Source organism: Oncorhynchus gorbuscha, linkage group LG05 (genome assembly GCF_021184085.1).
Source record: "Oncorhynchus gorbuscha isolate QuinsamMale2020 ecotype Even-year linkage group LG05, OgorEven_v1.0, whole genome shotgun sequence".
Lineage (NCBI taxonomy): Eukaryota > Metazoa > Chordata > Actinopteri > Salmoniformes > Salmonidae > Oncorhynchus > Oncorhynchus gorbuscha.
Genome location: NC_060177.1, coordinates 18,245,906 through 18,271,525, shown reverse-complemented (window position 1 = coordinate 18,271,525; position 25,620 = coordinate 18,245,906). Strand labels below are relative to the sequence as shown.

Below are 25,620 nucleotides of genomic sequence, written 5' to 3'. Positions count from 1 at the left end.
ACTTGCTACTTCGCTGACTTCAGACTCTCCCCCTGCATGCCGGCATCATCTGCATGTCTTCTGTTTCATTGAGATTTGGATTTGAGCTCTTCAAGTCTTCTACTCTGTTCTAAGATCAGATTCACCGCTCCATTTACAGTTTGTCCGATTTCATAGAAAGGAGAGCTACTGTATTAATGCACGTAAGGCATGTATTGACCTTCCTCAACAGTTGTGTTTGGAAGGTGTAAAGCGTCCTATATAGATCTCAATGTTACCAGAAAATTTAGATAGATAGCTAGACAAAGTCAGAAGTTTACATACATTTAGGTTGGAGTCATTAAAACTTGTTTTTAAACCCCTCCACAAATGTCTTGTTAACAAACTATGGTTTTGGCAAGTCAGTTAGGACACTTTGTGCATGACACATACTTTTTCCAACAATTGTTTACAGACAGATTATTTCACAATTCCAGTGGGTCAGAAGTATACATATACTAAGTTGACTGTGCCTTTAAACAGCTTGGAAAATTCCAGAAAATTATGTCATGGCTTTAGAGGCTAATTGACATCATTTGAGTCAATTGGAGGTGTACCTGTGGATGTATTTCAAGCTAGGCACCTTGAAACTCAGTTCTTTGCTTGATTTCAAAAGAAAATCAGCCAAGACCGCAGATGAAAATGTAGACCTCCAAAAATCTGATTCATCCTTGGGAGCAATTTCCAAATGTCTGAAGGTATCACATTCATCTGTACAAACAATAGTACACGAGTATCAACACCATGGGACCACGCAGCTGTCATACTGCTCAGGAAGGAGACGTGTTCTGTCTCCTAGAGATGAACTTGCTCTGGTTCGAAAAGTGCAAATCAATCCCAGAACAACAGTAAAGGACCTTGTGAATATGCTGGGGGAAACAGGTACAAAAGTATCTATATCCACAGTATAACTCATTATGTCAATATAGGACCTGAAAGGCTGCTCAGCAAGGAAGAAACCACTGCTCCAAAACCGCCATAAAAAAGCCAGACTACCGTTTGCAACTGCACATGGGGACAAAGATCTGACTTTTTGGAGAAATGTCCTCTGGTCTGATGAAACAAAAAAATGGAAATGTTTGGCCATAATGACCATTGTTATGTTTGGATGAAAAGGGGGGGGCTTGCAAGCCGAAGAACACCATCCCAACCGTGAAGCACGGTGATGGCAGCATCATGTTGTGGCGGAGCTTTGCTGCAGGAGGGACTGGTGCACTTCACAAAATAGATGACATCATGAGGCAGGAAAATTATGTGGATATATTGAAGCAACATCTCAAGACATTAGTCAGGAAGTTAAAGCTTGGTCGCAAATGGGTCTTCCAAATGGACAATGACCCCAAGCATACTTCCAAAGTTGTGGCAAAATGGCTTAAGGACAACAAAGTCAAGGTATTGGAGAGGCCATCACAAAGCCCTGACCTCAATCCCATAGAAAATATGTGGGCAGAACTGAAAGTGTGTGCGAGCAAGGAGGCCAACAAACCTGACTCAGTTACACCAGCTTTGTCAGGAGGAAAGGGCCAAAATTCACCCAACTTATTGTGGGAAGCTTGTGGAAGGCTACCTGAAACGTTTGACCCAAGTTAACCAATTTAAAGGCAATGCTACTAAATACGAATTGAGTGTATGTAAACCTCTGACCCACAGGGAATGTGATGAAAGAAATAAAAGCTGAAATAAATCACTACTATTATTCTGACATTTCACATTCTTAAAATAAAGTGGTGATCCTAACTGACCCAAAACTGGGAATTTGTACTAGGACTATATTTCTGGAATTGTGACATTATTTGTTTAAATGCATTTGGCTAAGGTGTGTGTGTATATATATATACACACACACAGTGGGGCAAGAAAGTATTTAGTCAGCCACCAATTGTGCAAGTTCTCCCACTTAAAAAGAGGAGGCCTGTAATTTTCATCATAGGTCCACTACAACTATGACAGACAAAATAAGAAAAAAAATCCAGAAAATCACATTGTAGGATTTTTAATGAATTTATTTGCAAATTATGTTGGAAAATAAGTATTTGGTCACCTACAAACAAGCAAGATTTCTGGCTCTCACAGACCTGTAACTTCTTTTTTAAGAGGCTCCTCTGTCCTCCACTCGTTACCTGTATTAGTGTTTGAACTTATTAGTATAAAAGACACCTGTCCACAACCTCAAACAGTCACACTCCACTATGGCCAAGACCAAAGAGCTGTCAAAGGACACCAGAAACAATTGTAGACCTGCACAAGGCTGGGGAGACTGAATCTGCAAGAGGTAAGCAGCTTGGTTTGAAGAAATCAACTGTGGGAGCAATTATTAGGAAATGGAACACATACAAGACCACTGATAATCTCCCTCAATCTGGGGCTCCACGCAAGATCTCACCCCGTGGGGTCAAAATGATCACAAGAACGGTGAGCAAAAATTCCAGAACCACACGGGGGACCTAGTGAATGACCTGCAGAGAGCTGGGACCAAAGTAACAAAGCCTACCATCAGTAACGCACTATGCCGCCAGGAACTCAAATCCTGCAGTGGTAGACGTGTCCCCCTGCTTAAGCCAGTACATGTCCAGGCCCGTCTGAAGTTTGCTAGAGAGCATTTGGATGATCCAGAAGAAGATTGGGAGAATGTAATGTGGTCAGATGAAACCAAAATATAACTTTTTGGTAAAAACTCAACTTGTTGTGTTTGGAGGACAAAGAATGCTGAGTTGCATCCAAAGAACACCATACCTACTGTGAAGCATGGGGTGGAAACATCATGCTTTGGGGCTGTTTTTCTGCAAAGGGGCCAGGACGACTGATCCGTGTAAAGGAGAGAATGAATGGGGCCATGTATCGTGAGATTTTGAGTGAAAACCTCCTTCCATCAGCAAGGGCATTGAAGATGAAACGTGGCTGGGTCTTTCAGCATGACAATGATCCCAAACACACCGCCCGGCCAACGAAGGAGTGGATCTCAAGGTCCTGGAGTGGCCTAGCCAGTCTCCAGATCTCAACCCCATAGAACATCTTTGGAGGGAGTTGAACATCTGTGTTGCCCAGCAACAGCCCCAAAACATCACTGCTCTAGAGGAGATCTGCATGGAGGAATGGGCCAAAATACCAGCAACAGTGTGTGAAAACCTTGTGAAGACTTACAGAAAACATTTGACCTCTGTCATTGTTATATATCCTTTGTTGGCAAAGTATTGAGATAAACTTTTGTTATTGACCAAACACTTATTTTCCACAATAATTTGCAAATAAATTCATTAAAAATCCTACAATGGTATTTTCTGGATTTTTTTTCTTGTCATTTTGTCTGTCATAGTTGAAGAGTACCTATGAAGATGACAGGCCTCTCATCTTTTTAAGTGGGAGAACTTGCACAATTGGTGGCTGACTAAATACTTTTTTCCCCACTATATATATATATATATATATATATATATATATATACTGCTCAAAAGAATAAAGGGAACACTAAAATAACATCCTAGATCTGAATGAATGAAATATTCTTATTAAATACTTTTTTCTTTACATAGTTGAATGTGCTGACAACAAAAATCAAACACAAAAAAAAAATCAATGGAAAGCTAATTTATCAACCCATGGAGGTCTGGATTTGGAGTCACACTCAAAATTAAAGTGGAAAACCACACTACAGGCTGATCCAACTTTGATGTAATGTCCTTAAAAAGTCAAAATGAGGCTCAGTAGTGTGTGTGTGGCCTCCATGTGCCATGACCTCCCTACAACACCTGGGCATGCTCCTGATGAGGTGGCGGATGGTCTCCCGAGGGATCTCCTCCCAGACCTGGACTAAAGCATCCGCCAACTCCTGGACAGTCTGTGGTGCAACGTGGCGTTGGTGGATGGAGCGAGACATGATGTCCCAGATGTGCTCAATTGGATTCAGGTCTGGGGAACGGGCGGGCCAGTCCATAGCATCAATGCCTTCCTATTGCAGGAACTGCTGACACACTCCAGCCACATGAGGTCTTGCATTGTCTTGCATTAGGAGGAACCCAGGGCCAACCGCACCAGCATATGGTCTCACAAGGGGTCTGAGGATGTCATCTCGGTACGTAATGGCAGTCAGGCTACCTCTGGCAAGCACATGGAGGGCTGTGCGCCCCCCCCACACCATGACTGACCCACCTCCAAACCGGTCATGCTGGAGGATGTTGCAGGCAGAACGTTCTCCACGGCGTCTCCAGACTCTGTCACGTCTGTCACATGTGCTCAGTGCGAACCTGCTTTCATCTGTGAAGAGCACAGGGCGCCAGTGGCGAATTTTCTCTGGCACATGCCAAACGTCCTGCACGTCGGGCCCTCATACCACCCTCATGGAGTCCATTTGAGCAGACACATGCACATTTGTGGCCTGCCGGAGGTCATTTTGAAGGGCTCTAGCAGTGCTCCTCCTTGCACAAAGGCGGAAGTAGCAGTCCTGCTGCTGGGTTGTTGCCCTCCTACGGCCTCCTCCACGTCTCCTGGTGTACCGGCATGTCTCCTGGTAGCGCCTCCATGCTCTGGACACTACGCTGACAGACACAGCAAACCTTCTTGCCACAGCTCGCATTGATGTTCCATCCTGGATGAGCTGCACTACCTGAGCCACTTGTGTGGGTTGTAGACTCCGACTCATGCTACCACTAGAGTGAAAGCACCGCCAGCATTCAAAAGGTGACCAAAACATCAGCCAGGAAGCATAGGATCTGAGAAGTGGTCTGTGGTTATCACCTGCAGAACCACTCCTTTATTGGGGGTGTCTTGCTAATTGCCTATAATTTCCACCTGTTGTCTATTCCATTTGCACAACAGCATGTGAAATTTATTGTCAATCAGTGTTGCTTCCTAAGTGGATAGTTTGATTTCACAGAAGTGTGATTGCCTTGGAGTTACATTGTGTTGTTTAAGTGTTCCCGTTATTTTATTTGAGCAGTATATATATATATATATATATATATATATATATATATATATATACACACACACACTGCTCAAAAAAAAGAAATGTCCCTTTTTCAGGACCCTGTCTTTCAAAGATAATTCGTAAAAATCCAAATAACTTCACAGATCTTCACTTGAAAGTGAACACTGTTTCCCCATGCTTGTTCAATGAACCATAAAAAAATTATGAACATGCACCTGTGGAATGGTCGTTAAGACATTAACAGCTTAGACTGTAGGCAATTAAGGTCAGTTATGAAAACTTAGGACACTAAAGAGGCCTTTCTACTGACTCTGAAAAACACCAAAAGAAAGGTGCCCAGGCTCCCTGCTCATCTGTGTGAACGTGCCTTAGGCATGCTCCAAGGAGGCATGAGGACTGCAGCTTTAGCTAGGGCAAAAAAATGCAATGTTCGTAGTTTAAGATGCCTAAGACAGCGCTACAGGGAGACAGGACGGACGGCTGATCTTCCTCGCAGAGTCAGACCACGTGTAACACCTGCACAGGATCGGTACAGCCGAACATCACACCTGCAGGGCAGGTACAGGGTGGCAACACCAGGAAAGCACAAACCCTCCATCAGTGCTCAGACTGTCCGCAATAGGCTGAGAGAGACTGGACTGAGGCCTGTTGTAAAGGAAGGTCCTCACCAGACATCACTTGCAACAACGTCACCTATGGGCACAAACCCACAGTCGCTGAACCAGGCAGGACTGGCAAAAAGTGCTCTTCACTGACGAATCGCGGTTTTGTCTCACCAGGGATAATGGTCGGATTTGCGTTCATCGCCAAAGGAATGAGCGTTACACCGAGGCCTGTACTCTGGAGCGGGATCGATTTGGAGTTCGTTATGGTCTGGAGCTTGTCGTCATTGCAGGCAAGCTCATTACAGGTGCATTACAGGGAAGACATCTTCCTCCCTCATCTGGTACCATTCCTGCAGGCTCATCCTGACATGACCCTCCAGCATGACAATGCCACCAGCCATACTGCTCGTTCTGTGCGTGATTTCCTGCAAGACAGGAATGTCAGTGTTCTGCCATGGCCAGCGAAAAGCCCGGATCTCAATCCCATTGAGCACGTCTGGGACCTGTTGGATCGGAGGGTGAGGGCTAGGGCCATTCCCCCCCAGAAATGTCCGGGAACTTGCAGGTGCCTTAGTGGAAGAGTTGGGTAACATCTCACGGCAATAACTGGCAAATATGGTGCAGTCCATGAGGAGGAGACGCACTGCGGCACTTAATGCAGCTGGTGGCCACACCAGATACTGACTGTTACCCCCCACCCTTTGTTCAGGGACACATTACTCCATTTCTGTTAGTCACAGGTCTGTGGAACTTGTTCAGTTTATGTCTCAGTTGTTGAATCTTATGTTCATACGAATATTTACAGATGTTAAGTTTGCTGAAAATAAACACAGTTGACAGTGAGAGGACATTTCTTTTTATATAGGACGTTTTGTAGTTTATATATTGTTTCCTCTAAGGCTCTCCGGTGGGTGGCAGAGAAGTTTGACATACATGAATACATCCACAGTAACTGTCATCAAAACATCTTATTCATATCTACTTCCATTGCAGCACCGTTGGTACTGCATAACTTACAATGTCCATTAGCTTGAAAAAAAGTGCTTTTAAAATTTCAATTAAAAGCGCTCTACTTTGATAAGTAGATGACTGATACAGTCTGTTCCCCCTAAAATATTTGTCAGTTAGAAGATAAAACGATGTCAGGCTTGGGGATTGGCCGATCAAAAGCATGACTGGCTTGTCAACCTTCTTTGGCGAGGTCGCCAGATCCTGAGTCCTAGACAAAAATGAAACACCTAATTAATCTATTGTTCTCCGTGATAATGAAAGTGTGGTAAAACTGCTATTAAACCAACCCAGTATTTTACAACGGAGGGAATAGAATGTCAAGTGAATTCAGAAACTTCTGATCTGAGGTTTTAGAAGAAGACGCTGCTGGCAGGCCAGGCAGGGGAGAGCGGGGGGGGGGAAGGGGGGCGTGCACAAGATGTTACCGGTGCTCCTGAAGGACGAACACAGACGGAGCGCCTATCATAATTAATGTGCGCATGGCAGGGCTCCAAACCCAGGGAAATAAATAGTGTTTGATCCACCCTGGCTGCATGTCCCTAATGAACTGCAGCTCCATACAGGAGGATTCCACTTCATTAATGGAGGTGAGGGGAAGCGTTCCTCTCTCCGTGCAGGACGGGGGCTCTGTGAAGGGATTACAAGGCCGTATGGAGCCTGCGTCACCTACTTTAAAACTATGAGCTAAAACGGTCTCTTCCCTTGCTGCTGAGAAAGGGAACGTTTTTAATTTGTTCCATAATAGAATTCATCTCAAACATCTCCAGCCATTAAGTTGCATGCATTTGTCTCAGGCTGAAGAGCAAATGAGTGGGCTGGATTTCATTAGGCCATCGGGGTCCAGGCATAAACACAGAAAGCCCATCTCTCCCTTGCTTCCTCCCTCTCATTCTAGCCCCCTCTGCCCCTCATTTTCTTCCCTCTCTCACCTGGTCTTGCTTTGAGTTTGCTTTCTGCAGAGCTGCCTGTCAGGCCAGTTAGCCCCTTCTGGCCTGTGCCATTGGAACACATTTTCATCAGGGAGCTGATGTCCACGATAAGGCCTTCATAATGGGAGAAGAAATCAATCAGATAGAGGGAGGGAGAAGCCGGCCCTTTTAAGGGATCATATTTAACCATATCAAAAATGCCATGCTTGGCTTAATAATTTGCCTTCTCTTGTCATTTGCGCCGTTTATTATGACCTCATCTGCACCGTTTTATTATGACCTCATCTGCACCGTTTTATTATGACCTCATCTGCACCGTTTTATTATGACCTCATCTGCACCGTTTTATTATGACCTCATCTGCACTGTTTTATTATGACCTCATCTGCACCGTTTTATTATGACCTCATCTGCACCGTCTGCCCCTTACGGGGCAGCAGCAGTTTAGTGAACCTCACTCACTGCATCTTAACAGCATTAACTCTTGGTGGGAGCTGATGGATGGTAATGGCTCCTCTCAACGCCCGGCCCCTAAGCCCCTCTCGGTTGGGACCTGCTGGTAGGGCAGGGTGGGAGAGGGAGGGGAAAGACAGGGAGAGGAAAGACAGGGAGAGGCCAGGGGCAGCAAGGTCTCTAGGCTGGCCCCCAGGGGATGGTCTCGGGGATAAATGGTAGGATCTCATTCGGAAGCCCCAGGGAATGTGACTTAACGCCCAGGAAATGATCATGTTTAATTTAGGAAACAGATGGCAGAGTACAGGGGGAAAACATTGAGCCACAGACACGGAGGTTGAAGCTAGCCTGCCTGGAGTCTTCCCAGAACAACATGACCCATCTCTACTGTTACTGCAACCAGGTCTGTACCGCGAGGTCAGAGTGCTGTGTTCATGTAAACAAGCAACAAAATTGAAACAGAAAAAAAAGGAGCTAAAACAAACATGGAACTGGAAACGTTACGCTCTGCCTTCCCAAGGCTTCAGATCAGAGCCTGGGGAGAGTCAGCACATGAGCATAATGGGATTCAGGCTTAATTGACACACATCTAGTCAGCATCGATATCCTATAATGAGGAACAAACAGGCGCTTGATCTACTAAAACAGCCTGGGAGGAAATGTCTTCTAAAAGCTTGAGGAAAAAAACATACTGGTTCACATACAAATGGACCCAAATTAGACAGTTCTAGTGAGAGGCAGGTTCATAGACATTCATGGTGGCGCTACACTAGCGGTAGTGAGAGCACTTTTTAATGACACAGCCCTAGGTGGGGCGCGTCCTTTCTGTTCTGTGAGGGGCGACTGACTGTGGCTTCTCTTACCTCAGGTAGTCCCTGCGACAGAGGATGAGGTTGGCTTTCGTGTAGAGGGTGGAGCCCACCTCCCCCAGGCGACAGTCGCAGCAGGCACATTTCAGACAGTCCTCGTGCCAGTATTTGTCCAGGGCCTTGAGCAGGTAGCGGTCTTTAATCTTGCGATTGCAGCCAGCGCACCCCTTCTGTTTCCCTTTGGGCTGGACGGAGAGCATCGGCACACCTGTAGCGATAAGGAGACAAACGCCGCGGCGTGATTCACTGCCCAGGAACACCAGTGACTTTTCATGTTCTCTTTTTGATAAGACTGCTGCTGCAGCGTCTGGAGGCAGCAGAGCCTCACGAGAAAGTGCACTGCCTCTCTGCTTCATATGCATTAACATGAACACTCTTCTGTTCAGATAGGCACACAGGTCATATTGGACTACATTCACTCCACTTGCTGCTCCCATGGAAACAGATGTTATATTACACCAGGTAAACCATATACAATGCAACAGGAACATACTACGCAGGCAGGCCTAGCGTTTTTTGAAGCTGTACTCGTAACAGAGTCATATTGCTTACCGTGGTATTTACAGCATGCTGTATATTATGTTAGTCACCTACCATTTCATCAGCGCTCATTGCTCTGAACTGTCCACAGCTGTAAAAGCTTCTCATGGGCTTTGTTTGGTATAGATTAACATTAACCTTTTAAAACGCCTCTGACCACATGAACGCTGCTCGCAGACCCCAGTGAGATATGTTATGGCCTAAGTGCCTCTCAGCGCGCACTCACACAGACACACACCAACGCTCGCTCGCTGCATTACAGCCTTTCCTTCTTTTACACTTATCTGTACTCATGTGTCAGCAACGAGCGAGCCTGAGTAACTAAACCCGCAAATTGCCCCGCTGTCACGCAGGTCCCCTTAAAGTGCGCCTTTTAGCCTCCTAAAGGACAAATAAAGTCCATTTAATAACTGCACTAAACACTAATAGTCTATGTGTGGTTGACATTTGTGTTTGGACTAAAAGCCCCCCTCAGGCCACTGCTGGTACAGAGGCAGTGGCAGGCGGCACCCCTCCATAGCACTAACAGGTCTGCCACAGCTGAAAGCACAGGACAACAGCTCTTAAGACACTCTCACACACTGAGCTATTGATCTGTCTAATAGAACACACGACGGCCACCGCTCGCCTCTCTGCTTTCAAAACACATTTCTCTCAAAAACCGGACGCAGCCTGCGTCACGGGGAGGGAGGACGGCCATCGCTTTGTATGTGGGTGCCTATAAAACGGCAAATGCCCGATGGTTTAAAGACATGGTATGCTGGGAGGCTTTCTTTGAATTTCATAGCTTTTAGATAACCAGTACATTTACTAGATGTTTGTCTTTATCCTCGGAGGTGTGATCTGTTGTTGAGGTGTTGTGTTCTAGTGAAGACGGTTGTTATTGACCTACACAGTATATTTGTCTGAGAGAGATGGCCGTTACAGGAGAGTAGTGCTCTAATGTGTGTGTTGATGTCCTCTAGTTGTGTTTGGATGTCAGTGGTGTGCAGCCACCCTGTAGTTTCACTGGAACCATAGTCGTTATTTCCATGATAAACAGAGCCTCTGCTGGTAGCTAGGCAGTGTATCACCCAATGCCCCTGATTCTCCTCTCTGAGCATGTCGTTTTTTCCCTGCACAAAAACCTCAGCACTTTGTCAAAGTACTTTGTTCGTCTGAATACCAAAGCACATGTTCCGGTCTCTCTTCCTCTCTGTCACACACCCCTTATTGGATCCAGATTTGTTCAGCAATTTCTGACCATCAGTAATACTGTGAATGTAATATAATTAGCATCTCTCCTTTTAAAATAAGGGAAAGGGTGAGCTTGTTAGTTAAATTGATGGCTTTGGTTTGTATGTGAATAAGAGCTCTGGTGGTATTCAGCCTTCACCCCATTTCTTTATCACAAGTGGAAAGAGGAGGCTAATTGGTCCAGCGCTGGTGATGGGAACCATCAATTAGTGTTCTGCCTACCCTCCAGCTCCCTCACCTCCTCCCTCCCCAAACCGGGCCCCTAGAAGCTGGCGCATTAGGATCACAAAGCCTGATATAAATACCAATGTTGAGTGTAAATGAAGCTAAAAAGCTTCAAATTGAAGCCACACTAGCTAAGGGTGGTCTGTTCTACCTGCATCTCATGGCTTGTTAGAGGAGCTCTCTGCACTTATGCCAACAGTGCTCGCCTGTCAGCCTTCCACAGAACTAAAAACAGTCTTAATGAGGAGAGAGAGTGCTGTGTGCGCGCGCTCGTGTGTGGTTTGTGCATGCGCATAGCAAAACAAAATGGGGTTTCCTCAATTCCCTCAGGGATCACACAAATCTTTAATTTGCCTTTTATGACAGCTAATTAGTTATTCTACTCAAAATCTTTGCTTTAAATAAGAGAACTAATTATACACAAAGGTCGTTCCCCACCTCCAGAGAACCACTCATAATTGGTTTAGACCACCGCCCCCCACATACCATCTACCCACCCTGTTACATAACATGTGTGCTTTACATCAACTCTGCAAAGGAGGGGGGTTTAACCCCTTCTATGGAATGACTGTACAGCACGTCCCTCTTTCATCCTCTTTGAAGCTCTCCCTATGTTGAGACATCCTAAACATCAATGTGGCAATGTTCTATTCCCTAACCCAGATTTGAAACTGCAATGAGTCCGACACTCCTCCCCACCACCATGTACACAGTGCTCCCTCTATGGGCCTGAGAGTGCTGCCTGAACAGAGGAAAAGCCTCAGATACATTAGGAAGCCAGGATGCTTACTGCACAGATCCTGCTGTCTCAGGGAAGAAACATGTGCTTGATGTCATCTACCAAAACAGCATGTGGAAAATTGCCTCAGAAAACTCCAGTAGTAGCTACACTGCATGTAGCATTTCCTAAACAAAGAGTAGTGACAGAATAAATGAATGTATAAAACAAATGTCATGTCAATTTCCTTAATACCAGGAGAATAGTTGTTTGCGCCTGTCACCACACTTAGTACCATGTGAAATCCCTGAGTGGAACAACGCCTTCCCAACCTGCCGCCTCTCAGAGAACAAAAAGTTACATTAGAAAAGGAAACGGCAGCAGCCGAAGAGGCAGCCTCCACTTAATCCAATCCATTTAACAGATACAAGTGCCACTGACCTTCCTGTGTCATTTGGTGTCCCAAAAAACACCTTGCTAGACCATGACTCATATTTCAACAGGGAATGCATTTGTCTTTTAAAAAGGGAACTCTCGCCTTGCCAAATATTTTCCCTGAGAAATAAATTAATTTGCCATTAATACTTGGTGTAAGGGCTGACAGTCTTTTTCCACCCCTCTTCTTTTTTAAAAGACCTTATCTGTTAACAATATGTACAGTTATGTTTTTTTCCTCTTCGTTGAAACGGTCAGACCATGTACTTTCCATTATAGAGATAGCATCCGATTTCTATGTAAGCCCATTTCAAGATCAGTTTTTACCGCTATCTAAAAATAAAATCTATGTGGTAACCCTTTTGATGTACTTAACGTTTTAAAAGGAAAATAAGCTGTTCGGTGCACTCAAGGAAACGTTTTAAAGCATTGAAATGCAATTATCACATCTGCATGGCACATCCTCTGATTAGGCAAGGAGTGATGGAGAGAGAGAAAGAGGGGAGGATTTGCCCTCCGATCCCCTTTTCTCCTTCTCCTATCATACATCTGCTTGCATGCTAATCTGTTAAATAAGCACATCTGAATAGAAATGTGCTGCGTACCTTACAGAACATCACTACCTGGTGGGTGGGGTCACTCTGGAATTAAATACATTTCATCAATTAGGTGGAGGGACACCTTGATGTGACGCAGGCTCCCTAGGTTTCTGCGGAGGGAAGGGGGTATAATAGCATCACTCAGGCAGCGCCTTGTCTCTGGGGGAGGCTGGGCTGAGTGGACCTCATCTCTGGGGCCCATATAATTACTGCTCCCAGCTCACTGCAGTAAATAAGAGACTGGTAACCACAATGACAGACGCTGAGAGATGCCTTGAGAAATTACATGCTACATTACTAACAACTGCATTCAAGTGAAACAACGGTGTTCATCATCTCCTCTGTGACTCACTGACTCCTCCAGAAGACAGACAGAGACATTAAATCAGGCACTATGAATCTATACATGGATTCCCGTTTAAGCATTGCTCAATAAGGATATGATAGGCTTTAGAAACGATCTAACAGATCAACTCCATATGGGAAAATTAACCATGCTCTCTTGGACAGCATTTCAATTCAGTCATTATAATCTAGTGTTTATTATTAGGCGTTTCTTTCTACTATGTTGAGTGGGCACAATGAAATCTTAGATTCTGGGTTGGTAAAGGCGATGTTCAGCATTTCAGCTGCTTAACCAAGTAGAATTTCCAGTGAATATTGCAGTGGCTTGGAAGAGGCTGAAGCTGTAAACCCAGGGTTTTGTGTTCCCTCTCTCACTGTAAACGCTGTGGCCATGGCAATCCAGAATAGAATGTTGTCCCAGACAGGGCCGAGGCAGCCGCCATGGAGGTTAATGGGGATCGCAGGCAGATGTCCTGCCATTGTCTGCATGAATCAGCCCCTTTCAATCAGCTCACATCATTACTGTAATTAAGCCTGTAGACACCAATTCTCCTCTATTGCCAAGACAAAACACAAGACATCTGGTCATAATATCAGCTGGAATATAGGCCAGCTGAAAGGAGACAAATGAGTGCATTCAAAATGATAAGCATAATCAAGACTTTGTAGGATCCATATTACCCTCCGCAGTTGGAGCATATCGCTCCAAGACAGGATAAACACATGCAGGAGTCACACGCCAATGCATTCAATGACACATGGTTTTATATTCAGCACGTTTTAGACTAGTCCTGTGGGTTCTGTCTGGGTGTGATCTCTTACAGTATACTACAGTACAGCCACATTTCCAGACGGTTGTGTTATGAATGCTTGGGTCTGTGAGAAGTGCTTGCATGCTCTGATTATGACATAATTAACAGCTCCGGTAAGTGGGGTAGAGCAGGGCCTGGTGCCGATGAGGGGGGGACTGTTCATTAACGAGATGCACTCTGGCAAACTTTGCAGTGGCTAATAAGCCCCGGTGAAACTGAGCCTAGCCATCTCTTGCATTGACCCTGGCCCTGCCCGGGATAAGGGAGAGTTTTGTCTCCTGATATAATTGCTCTTCTCACAAGTTACAAGTGTCCTGACCCCCGTGGTCAGCAGCCACTTTCCCCACCATAATTACCCCTGATCCGCTCCAAATGAGGCGACCGCATTAGGGCTGCAATAACACTGGCCCGGCTTCAAGCGCGGTGTGGGGAGTCTCAGTAGAGCGGCCTGGAACAGGGCTGCCTTTTCTCCAGGCCGCCGGTCATTTCCATCACGTCAGAGGTGCATTTCTTACACTTGAAGTCAGCATGGGCCCTTTTCTGTGGAGGCAGGGATGCTTACAGCATGATTTGTTAGCTCCTGGTGGCCCCAACTCACTGTGGTTTGGCTGCAGAAACAATCCCAATTAACAGAACTTCATTAGGTTGTTTTTTCCACACTTTCACCCCCTATTATTTTAAATGTATTCACATGGGGTTAATTAAAAAAGAAATGTATCAGGGAGATATGGAACAGCTTTCTAATTATATTCATTACTGCTTATTTTGAGATGAGAAACCGGCAGGGTTTCCGAGTTATTACAGAAGCCAACTTGTTCCAACACTTGGTTGTTCACAAGCATGGTGAGATTACAGCTTTGGAAGGTGAGCTGTCGACAGCACTCACACAAAAGAGAGCGAGAATAAAATAGAGAACGCCCATCGCTCCTAACCCTCGTTATGCAGGGTTAGCTCCAAGAACTTCTGAAGAAGAAAGATCAGGAGAACAATCTGAGGCTTGGAGAGTGAGGAGGGGGAGGCGTCTGACCTTGTATCCAGCCAATCAACTGTTGTTAGGCCGGTTCTGTTGAGGGCCTGCAGTGTCAGTTTGTTTTTAGTGCTCAGTTAGCAGCAGGCTCAGAGAGCTAGCCTAACCCAACCGCTAGAAGCTACCTTGATAGGCAACCCTCTTAAAGGTGGCAGGTAGACTAGTGGTTAAGAGTGTTGGACCAGTAACCTAAAGGTCGCTGGTTTGAATCCCCAAGCCGGCAAGGTGGAAAAATCTATCCTTCTGAGCAAGGCAGTTAACCAACAACTGATCCCCGGGCACTGATGACATGGATGTTGATTAAGGCAGCCCACCCACACCTCTCTAATTCAGAGGGGTTGGGTTAAATGTGGAAGACACATTTTGTTTGAATGCATTCAGTTGTGCAACTGACTAGATATCCCCCTTTCCCCTATTAGCCTGCTGCTAAATCAACCTCTTTTAACATGCTAACTTACCCTCTGTTAGGCTAGTTCTCTGAATCTGCTAACTCAATGTCTATTAACCTGTTAACTGAGCCTCTTTGAGGCTAGTTCTGAGCCATCTATCTCACCACAGTTCCATTAGGTCGACTGCCAGCAAGGCTGTCAATAACCCGGATGATGAATGCATCTTCATATGTGTGAATTCAATTCATTTTTTCACCGATTGCATTAGCATTTGAATAAGGCGATAAATCCATCTATTCTCCAACCAGATCTTTTCAGAGTTTGATAAAAGGGGACAATCGTATCTGCCACTTCATGATTCCTGGCAAAATGTAACCATTAGCACTGTCACAGATGCTTTCCGCCATCCGGCACGGAATAATGCCCAAACACATTTTAGCCCACATTAAAAATGCATTCAGGAGGCATAAATGTAGCCTCTAAAGTTTGTGTCAATCCCAAGGTCAGGAAGTGATGTATGAAATCCCCACTCCCCTGCAATTACAGCACACTTATTATTTCAAAGGATATGCCAGGAGACAGGTGTGCCATTCAGGGTCCGCGGTGAGTCGGAAACGGAGGGAAAAAAGAACCCCACACTGTGGTGAGCCATGTGGGGCGTGTAATGTTGAATAATGAGAATACGCCACGGGGGGCAGTTGTTTCAGGGGAACGGGCTTCCAACGTCATTTAAGCAGCCCTCACTCCTACACCATGGCTCCGTCTCCTTATGGGGTCAATAATGTGCCAGGTTAGATGTACGGTACGAGTGTAGGGCCTCAAAGGCCCCGGGATTGTAAGGGGAACCAAGACAGGGTGGTCACCATTGACAGTCCACACACTGATGGTAGGGTTTGCATTAGGCAGGCCCCTTGACCTACTGCGGTGGTGTGTTCGCAGGCTAGGAATGCTGTAGGAGTTATTGATATTAGCTTCTCCAGATGTCTTTATAATAGCCAATGTTATTTCATCACAGTCAACATCTTAGATGTGTTACGCCTGCCATTCTGGTCTTTATTCTTCAATGCCATTTTTAAAAACCCTAGCACAACTCTTGGGTTAAATGAAATGGCTATTCTATTATTGGGTTGACTAGTCCAGGGGAACCTGTCACATGTTGGTGTTACGGGGACAGAAAAACCTTGCCTGCAAGAGGATAGGTGTGTGCTCGAGTATGCTTGTGTGCATCCGTTATGTCTGTACGTATGCGTGTGTACATGAATAGACGCAGGGGGTTATTATGTTCCACACTCAGTTACCAATTTCAATTAAAGCTGACCACAATAGTATGTGTGCATGGATCTCAGCTGCCACTCACGTCTAATGGATCAAACTGTGGTTGTGTAGGCAAACTCATTGTCAGCAATGATTAAATCCTCAACTTCAATACCCGCTGCCCAATCTCCCCGCTTTCAGGAGGGGAAAATAAACCTGCAATCACAGCCTTTAATTAGTTATTCAACATTTGACTTATTGAAGGTCAACCAATCAGATATTGTTAGTTCTCAGCAAGCACTCTATACTGTTTGCTATTTGTCTCTGTTGTGTTTTAAGTAGCATTGCCCTCCATTTCAGTGTAGACTGGTGTACTGTAGATTTTATGTCTCTGAAGTGCTTGACCTGAATACATTTATGTGACATATTGTTTTGGCCAACAAGTCACTTATAGGCTTTACATTTAAAATGATTAGTATCACAGACTATTTGAGAGTACTTGGAAGTGAAAAAGCTTTAGTTGCCGGAACAGAAAATTAAAGGATATCTGCCTTTAAGATCTTAAGTACTTTGTTGGAAGCGGTTGTTCTTTAGCCTGTCCTCAACTCACTGCATGCCTCCTCCTTATCCTTCAGAATTTACCTCAAATGTGAGGCAGCCAAAAGTGCTGCGCATCTTTCATTATGAAAATGGTATCAGTACAGCAACACCTTTAAAAGGAGCACGTCTGAAGGGTTACCGTTTTCAGAAGCTAAAATGTCCCAAAACATTAAAGCACCTCCCTCATCAGAATGCCAAATTGAACTCACATCCTCAACTGAGAAGCAGTACCTGAGCCATAATTGAGTCACCACACACACAACCCAGGGTTCAATAATCCCTAGCAGCTTCCAAGAAAACTGAGATCTCCCTGGAAGAGAGAAATACAGTTGAGTTAATGAGTACCGCCAAAGGCCTCCACCCCTACTGAGCAGCACACAAGCCAAGTAAACATGAACCAATACATATCAGGGGACTATTTCAGGAGGGATTATACAAGGTCTTGCAGTTAATAGGCATAACGGCAGATCAATTTGTTTCAAAATGGAAACGTGCATGCACAAACAGACTGGTACAATTATGCCGCAGTATTCAATTCCCACAAATTATTCTTTACAGCGATCACTAGCTCATTTAAACATTCAACAAAACAGCATTCCTTTTGTATGTCTAAATATCTTTCAAGTCCTATTTTGGACCTTTTTCACTGCATTGTGAACTAACAACCTGTTACTGTAAAGTCCAAGGAGAGAGAGGTTGTTGCAGTGACAATACAAGACAACATTTACCAGTAAATGTAACACACGAAACCAATGTACTGTGCAAGAGTATCTGTGCAAGAGCAGTCCACCTCAGACAAGGCATCTCAGCCTTGCAGTGAGAAGTGAGTGATTCCTGCTATAACCAGACGAGTCAGGAGAATAGTATATACTTTTAAGACCAGAGAAAGTCAATTAAAAACCACCAACAGTAAAATCACCAATATGGAACTGTATAGCCTCTCTCAGTAGAGCATACACAGCATGTACTATGGAACTGTATAGCCTCTCTTAGTAGAGCGTACACAGCATGTACTATGGAACTGTATAGCCTCTCTCAGTAGAGCATACACAGCATGTACTATTAGGCCCCTGCTGCAGGGCTACTTCAGACACCATCACAGAGATATCAAAGGACCACAATGTGAAGCAGAATAACACTACTTGTGTATGAATCAAAGGTCAGCAAGCATGTATGACTGGGGCATTACCTCTGAACACTGAGCGTGTCTGCATTACCTCCGTCTTAGAATTAGGATTTACAATACTAGAATGGACATTAACCTTATGATTTTTTTATTTAACCAGGTAGGCCAGTTGAGAACAAGTTCATTTATAACTGCAACCTGGCTAAGATAGCACAAAGCGATACAAAACAACAGAGTTACACCTGGGATAAACAAACGGACCAATACACAATAGAAAAGTCTACATACAGTGTGTGCAAATGTAGTAAGAATGGGATAAAGGTCAACCATTTTGGTAAGGGAATTGGTGAACTATGGTTTGCCAGCACTGTGATAGGATTGTGTAAAATAATTAATTTATCTGCACTGTTTGTTAGCGAGCAAGCCAGCCATACAGTTTTAGAGGAATGATTCCATACATTTCTCAAATTAACTGCCATTATGCCAACATTCCATTCAAACAATGCAGTCAATCCACAGCCATACACTGGTTGAAATCAGTTGATGGGACTTAGACAAGATGTAAATGCAACAAGTAGTGATACTGTATCATATATCCTTCACAGCTATCCAAGAAAACTCAAATAGAGACATTTATGGTCTGTTTCATTTACACTTGTGTACAAAACATTAGGAACACCTGCTTTTTCCATGACAGACTGACAAGGTGAATCCAGGTGAAAGTTATGATCCCTTATTGATGTTACTTGTTAAATCCACTTAAATCAGTGTAGATGAAGGGGAGGAGACAGGTTAAAGAATGATTTAAGACAATTGAGACATGGATTGTGTATGTGTGCCATTCAGAGGGTGACTGGGCAAGAAAATATTTAAGTGCCTTTGGTAGGTGCCAGGCGCACTGGTTTGAGTGTGTCAAGAACTGCAACGCTGCGGGGTTTTTAACGCTCAACAGTTTCCTGTGTGTATCAAGAATGTCCACCACCCAGAGGATATCTAGCCAACTTCACACAACTTAGGGAAGCATTGAGTCATAAGCTAGCATCCCAATGGTATGCTTTCACACCTTGTAGAGTCCATGCCCTGACAAACTGAGGCTGTTCTGAGGGCAAAGGGACATGCAATGCAATACTAGGAAGGTGTTCCTAATGTTTTGTACACTGTATTTTAGAGGTTATTTATACAGAAATGTGTTATAAAACCAATATAAACTTCGTAATTATGACAATAATTCCATTACACAACTTCTGATACATCACACCTTACCTTAATTTTCCGGCATAAGTCAAATCTGGATTATGTGTCTACTGGCATTCTTTCCAATTAGACTGGTTTGGATTTCTCCCAGATCAATATGGCTGCCATTTTCACCCTATTTTGGAACTTGGGGTTTATGACATCGAGATCCTATTAAATTACTAGACGGGCTGTCTGCATTCATCTCAAGACTCAATGTGAGAAATAAGGTTGTTTTGAGAGGTCATAAAAGTTGGTCTAAAATAATCATTCATCTAAAAAGGTTCTCTGTGTAACGTTGGAGTGATGGAGTAGGTATCCTTGGAGCTTTAGAGAATTCCGTGTTTACTGACATTGTTTTGCACCCCCCTCCACCACGCACTATTTTGAATAAAACAGGTAGATGTTGTGAAGTGCGGGTTGAGAAGAATTTCTAACGACAACAGAAACATAGACATTGTCACTCTTTCTTACATGATGCATAGGGAAAATGAATCTTAGTTGTAAGAAGTTGTAATATAAGTGAGAGCATGTGGCCTCTGGATATGATAAAAGGATGCTCGAAGAGCTCAGGAGTGCATCATTGAGTTAGTGTGCCACTCTGATGAGAGCAGCCATTTGCACCAGAGGAAGGTGGGTGCACTAGGATCTTGCTAACACGTGTCTCAGTCCCCATTCAGCCCTTTGAGCTCCACTGAAATTATGGGAAAGGACATGCATCTTCTGCAGTCACTGATGTGAAACACAATTCTGATAGGGATCTGGTTTGGGGTGGGAGATATCATTGGGTCTGGTGAGAACTGTGTATGCAAGATCATAGTCGATCACATTGAATCAAGCACTCACTTTAAAAGTGGTGAAATTAAATTTACTGACATCAAATTCAGTATGTTGGAAGTTAATATTTTTGTTGAAGGGTCATGTTGCATATTGAACAGATAGAGAACAGTTATGGCAGTATATGCATAGAGCGTGGAGGGCACAAGTAGCGAGTGAGGTGTGAATGTGTGGTGTGTTTTCCATGCCTACATCACATTGTAATTGAGTTATAACTGTTGTATGAATGATATCCCTTTGTAAACTGTAAATGGCCTGTTTGTCCATATGAGCCATTGCATAACATGTCTTCATTAGTGATAATAACAAATCATTCAGGTTTACAATAGTAGAATGGCAAGACATTTGACCAAGCAAGGTTTACCAGACAGTTGTCCACTGATACATCAGTGATATCCCCACTGGACTGGGAAGGTATTCAAGTGAAAGAGAAGAGATGTGTTCCAATAAGGAAGCAGGTGGCATGATAAACCGTCTTAATAACGAGATGTGACCACACAATATGAAATGTTGAAATAAACTTGTAACATTGTTTAGAGCCCAGGGCAAAGGATACAGGTGCAATTTCAATATTTGAAATTGGCAAGTTTAATTTAGAGTAAGAACAAGCCAATAAGCTGAGAAAGTAGCAAATACAAGAGAGAAAATTACATTCCCGAGGAGAAAAAGTGAAACGACTTAAGAAATGTATGAAAGTAATCTCCAACTGGAAATTAGAAATCAAACCGCAGAAAGGGAATAACAGAAAATAACTGTCCACTTTCTAAATCAATATGACATAGCTACAAGACAGAATTACCATGGTAACTCCGGTAAAGAATGAAGCAATTCTTATTATTTCAAAATAAAAATCGGAGCCTGAAGCCCAAGTTTTATTACAGTAGCCGACAGATCACGTCTCTGTATTCATTTGAAAAACATTGCTTTATGAATGTACACATTTCATTGGACAGGCTGCTCACGGGGTCGTAAATTAAAGTGCAAAGGTAACCAAGAATTTATCATCAGGTTTTAGGATTGGAGGTTCTCTTCAGCCCAGGTTCTTAGAAAGCCCAGTGGTGCGAATGATCAGCCAAAGACATGTCTACAATGAGGACCCAATTATTTCTGCTGCAGCTGATAGTTCCTAATACCTTGAAGGAAAGAAAATGGCTGAATTGCTTTTTTCCACTAGAATTAGAAGTCAATTGGAAACTTTATATTAGAGGGCAAAAATAAAATGTTCACCTGGAATATTTGGGGAAGGTGGTGCCAGTCATTTCTGGAGACATACATATTAAGTCATTTCAGGATGTGGTGCTTTCACACTACACATCTTCAGAATACCAGAAGTACTATATTTTCAGACTGGGTTAATCTGTCAATAGAGTTTTATGGGGAGGTGGTATAGTTAGCTAGGAACAGAATGTCTGAGGTGGACAGAAAGCCTAGTTGATATTCATGACCTACTTGGTATAGCACTACATGTTAGTGATACGAGCAGGTGGTTCCAGTCCACCATCACTGTTTTCACATTTAATGTCAACACACACAGCTCATACATGGGGAAATGGTAAAGACCTTTAAACCAATCAATTCCATTACAACTCCAAGTAACCCGTTATTACACTGGAGCGGGAAGCCGATGTGAAGTTGAGCCTTGTAGTAGGTCAAACATGAATGTAACATGTGTGAGTGAGTGTTTAAAAATAGGTGGAGAGGGAATTGATTTGTATCCTACTTTCTCAAAAGAGATTTCAAAAGTGGGAAACAAGATGAGCTTTTCTCGAGAAGAGAGAGAGCTGTCTGGTTATTTCCCTAGATCGTTGTGAGGCATCAGACCTCCTAGAGACTTCACACATATTCACAAGTTCAGCACTGTTGAAGCCAAAGTGTTTCAATAAAACTCAGACTGTCAGACTCAACATCTCCTTTTTTCCCTAAGAAAAAATGCCATCATGAGAATAAGTTTCCAACTTATGTGATTCAAGGCAGAAAACAAGATCTTAAAGCTGCATGGTGGTCTTATCACATTTCTGTAGGCTAATATATGCAGCATTTAAGAAGTATGCTGAACTGCCAAGTAGCCCACACACACAGTAGCCTAAACAGCTTTATGCTTAGTATGGACACTAAAATGCAGGCAATGTCTCTGAGCCAATGGATCACTAACAGCCTGCTCCAGCTATTGGAAAGCACAGATCCAAGCAGCTCTCTCTCTCACCATCCCTGCCAAAATGCCAGCGCACTTTGTCGGCCCCAGCAAGCAAAGGGTGAAGCTTTTAGGCAATGAGCAGCAGGTGATCTCAGCTTTTCTGCAAGTCCTAATGCTCCTAAAAGCCACTCTCCCTGGTTCTGTAATTGGGCATCAGTAGTTAATGTAGTATTGACTGCATTACATGCTCCTGTGCATCCTTTCCCACTAATGCCATTTGCATCACCTTGTACATTTACCATATTGCTTAGCCAATAGCTGTTAAAAGCATCTGAATCATGAATCATATTGGAAACTTTTAGTAAGACAGACATCAAAAGGAGACAATTTACAGTTGAGTTAATCTGGGTACATTAGCACAACATGGATTCAGCTCGACAGACCAATTTATGTTTCTACTGCAATCCCTTTATTGGTTTTTAGATGGGTAAGTGAAAGGATGCTCAGCTAAGAGATATGAAATATCAATTTTCAAACATAAATAATGGGTCACAATTGCAAGCCATTACCTTAGGGGGGGGGGGGGTCTCTGGCTAAAACCAAATGTGTGATGACAGTATTCTCTGAGATATGACAAGAATAGCCTATTTTAGGTCCTAGAACACTGAGAGAAGGTATTAAGTAGCCTACCTATTAAGAATACAGACCTCACCATAGATCAGCTACACCATAGATCTACACCATAGATCAGCTACACAAGTGATAGAAAAAATACTTTGGATATCACTTATACACAAACTGATGACAGAAGTTAAGGGATCCAGTTTCACAACAGTTTCTTCCAAGTTTGAGGTTTTTGGTTAGCTTTATCTTTTTGTATGCATTGTATGAAATATGCGACTAAATATCAATTTACACACAAAATAGGACACCAAGAGAAACAGGTTCTCTAAAGTAAAAATGAATGGGATTACTTGCTCATTAACCTACATAGCCCATTTCAAAATAGACAGGTATTGCATTAGGAAAGGAAATTGCCATCCCTATTGCATGGTGCTATCCAAAATTTGCAATCAAGTTAAAAGCACTCGAATTGCATCTCCCATCCTGTGCTGATGTCAAAGAGCTGCTTCGGTAACTTCAGAGGATGCGAGGAGCACTTTAGGCAGAGGGAAAGTGGTACCATGTTTTACAGCCGCGTTGTGTTGCTAAGGTTGCAATGCCCATCATGTGAACAGTCATCACATAAAGCTCCAAATTGCAGAAGACATGTAGTCTTTCAGAAAAATAGGCGTATGTGTATGTGAGTGCTGAGAACTTATAATGGATATTGAAGTAAAATAGCCATGTTCTTCACGACAAAAAAAAACGCAAATAATTACCACCGGTTATCCAAATAAGTCTACTAGACGTGTCGTTCGTAGACGGGGAATGTGGGTTAACATATATCCTGAGGTAGGCAGGGTTATCTACCTAGTACAAAAACAAACACTGTTCCAATGTGACATCCAGCTGAAATACCCATCATCGGGGTGTTACTCACTCTCTTCCTTGTCCAACACCATCGTCCTGAGGAACGAGGAGTCCGGCTCCAGACGATCCGTTCTCGGCTCCAGCAGACTTCACCAGTCGGTGTGCGCAAGGCTTCTCTTAGAAATGAGCTTTGAAACAGCGACCGAATCGTCCTTATGTGTTCAGCAAGCTGAAAATTCACGAACGTTTGGCTTGTATCTGCGTTAGTAACGGAAACCTTTGTAACATGAACGCGGGTTTGAATATTATTCTAGGCAATTGATAATATAATGTATCGTGAAAGAAAGTGTCCGCGCTCAGTTTACTCTTACTAAACACAGAAAATTGCCTCTCCGGACTAAACTGCAATTTACACCCGTAAAACAATGTTGGTTGGTCTTCGTAAATTCCATACGCAAACAAAGAATGGAAAGCAGTAAAATCTCCTGAGTCTAACTGTACTCGTATCAAACGCTTAGACTAGACGACAGAGCCCTCCGCGCTGTGAAATTCTCTCCCCGTTCTCATTTGCTCCGAAACTGTAACTATATTCAAGAAATCCAATTCCAGACCTGCCAACTGCTAAAAGCATACTCACACTGCCTTTCTCTCCAATTTATGTGCTGCGCCCGCTCCTGCTACGGAATAAGTGCGCGCAGTTCCCAGAGACCCTCAGATTCCCCTGTTAATTAAATCAATTCATTATGCTCAGATCTGATTAGCAGCCCTTCCCCCCTCTTTGAATCAATTATTCAATACACAAACATAATTGCTTGTGCCAGAGGTGTCTAAGTATTAGCTTATTTAACTCCAAGGACACTAATTACCCCTAGGGCAAGGGAACTTTTCTCATTAATTCTGACAAAACACAAAAGCACAGCTAAGGGAAAGTGTGCATGCGTGTGTCCCGGTGTGTGTGTTGTGCGCGCTCGAGTGTGAGTGGTCTGTCTGTGAGTGCGTGTGCATGCGTCAGTGTGTGTGAGTGAGGGTGCCAGCGTGCGTGTGCCTGTGTATGTCCGTGCTTGCGTGCGCGTGTTTGTGAGTGTGTTTGAGAGAACAGGAAAGAGCAAGACAGAGACGGAGACAAACATACAGTTTTACTATGCAATATTTTTAATTTTGCGCACTACACGTGCATATTATTTCTTGCTTCCCCTATCCATTATTTTCAGGATAGAATAGAAAACGCATAACTTATTGTATTTATCTGGATATTTCTGGGAATATAACGGCGTGATTAGTGTGTGGTCCAGACCCACTTATCATACATAGATAAACAGTCATTTTATAAGAGACAGCACAACAGATGGCCTGCGTTTTGATTAGTGGGTAGATAGGAGGTTCAGTTTCGAATCTGCTAATTTAATTGTTGGCTGTTATTGCCAAAAAGAAAGTGTTGCTACTGCTTAATGGTGGAACCTTAAATAGCAGTACTTTCACTTGCATTGCGGAGACTGGTAACCAATTAAGGGGGCGATCCAACCAAGATTAGTCCTTTAGAGTGGAGTATGCTAAAACAATACTGAATTGTCAGCAGGCTTTATCTGCCTGAGGTTTATGCTCAGTCTGCCTTTACTTTTTGTTTTATTACAATGTAATTCATTACTTATGGGAAATTATAAATATAAGCTATTACATAGCTTGACCACCTGCAGTATCTGATCTGATTTTGGAAGCCTACAGTACCTTCTATCCTTATAGGTGAAATAGAAGTGATCTACAGTGAAAATGACATGGTAAAGCACGTTGAACGTGATAACGTAGTGGATGGCTTGTGGTGTGTACCTTT

At 43.5% G+C, this 25,620-nt stretch overlaps 1 protein-coding gene across 2 annotated transcripts in view; it reads right to left on the bottom strand.

Moving 5' to 3' along the window:
- The window catches only part of LOC124035608 (rhombotin-1), a 29,603-nt gene extending 4,909 nt beyond the window's left edge, over window positions 1–24,694 (bottom strand). Inside the window, exons 1-2 of one of the 2 annotated variants that reach the window (XM_046349139.1) lie at window positions 24,430–24,694; window positions 8,804–9,017 (exon numbers count right to left, since the gene is read on the bottom strand). In XM_046349139.1, the coding sequence (XP_046205095.1) occupies window positions 8,804–9,009 (206 nt within the window). In that variant the 5' untranslated portion in view covers window positions 9,010–9,017; window positions 24,430–24,694. Of the gene's footprint in view, window positions 1–8,803; window positions 9,018–23,862 lie in introns of both variants that reach the window. The other variant, XM_046349138.1, reaches the window with a different exon arrangement.
- Window positions 24,695–25,620: the final 926 nt, after the last annotated feature.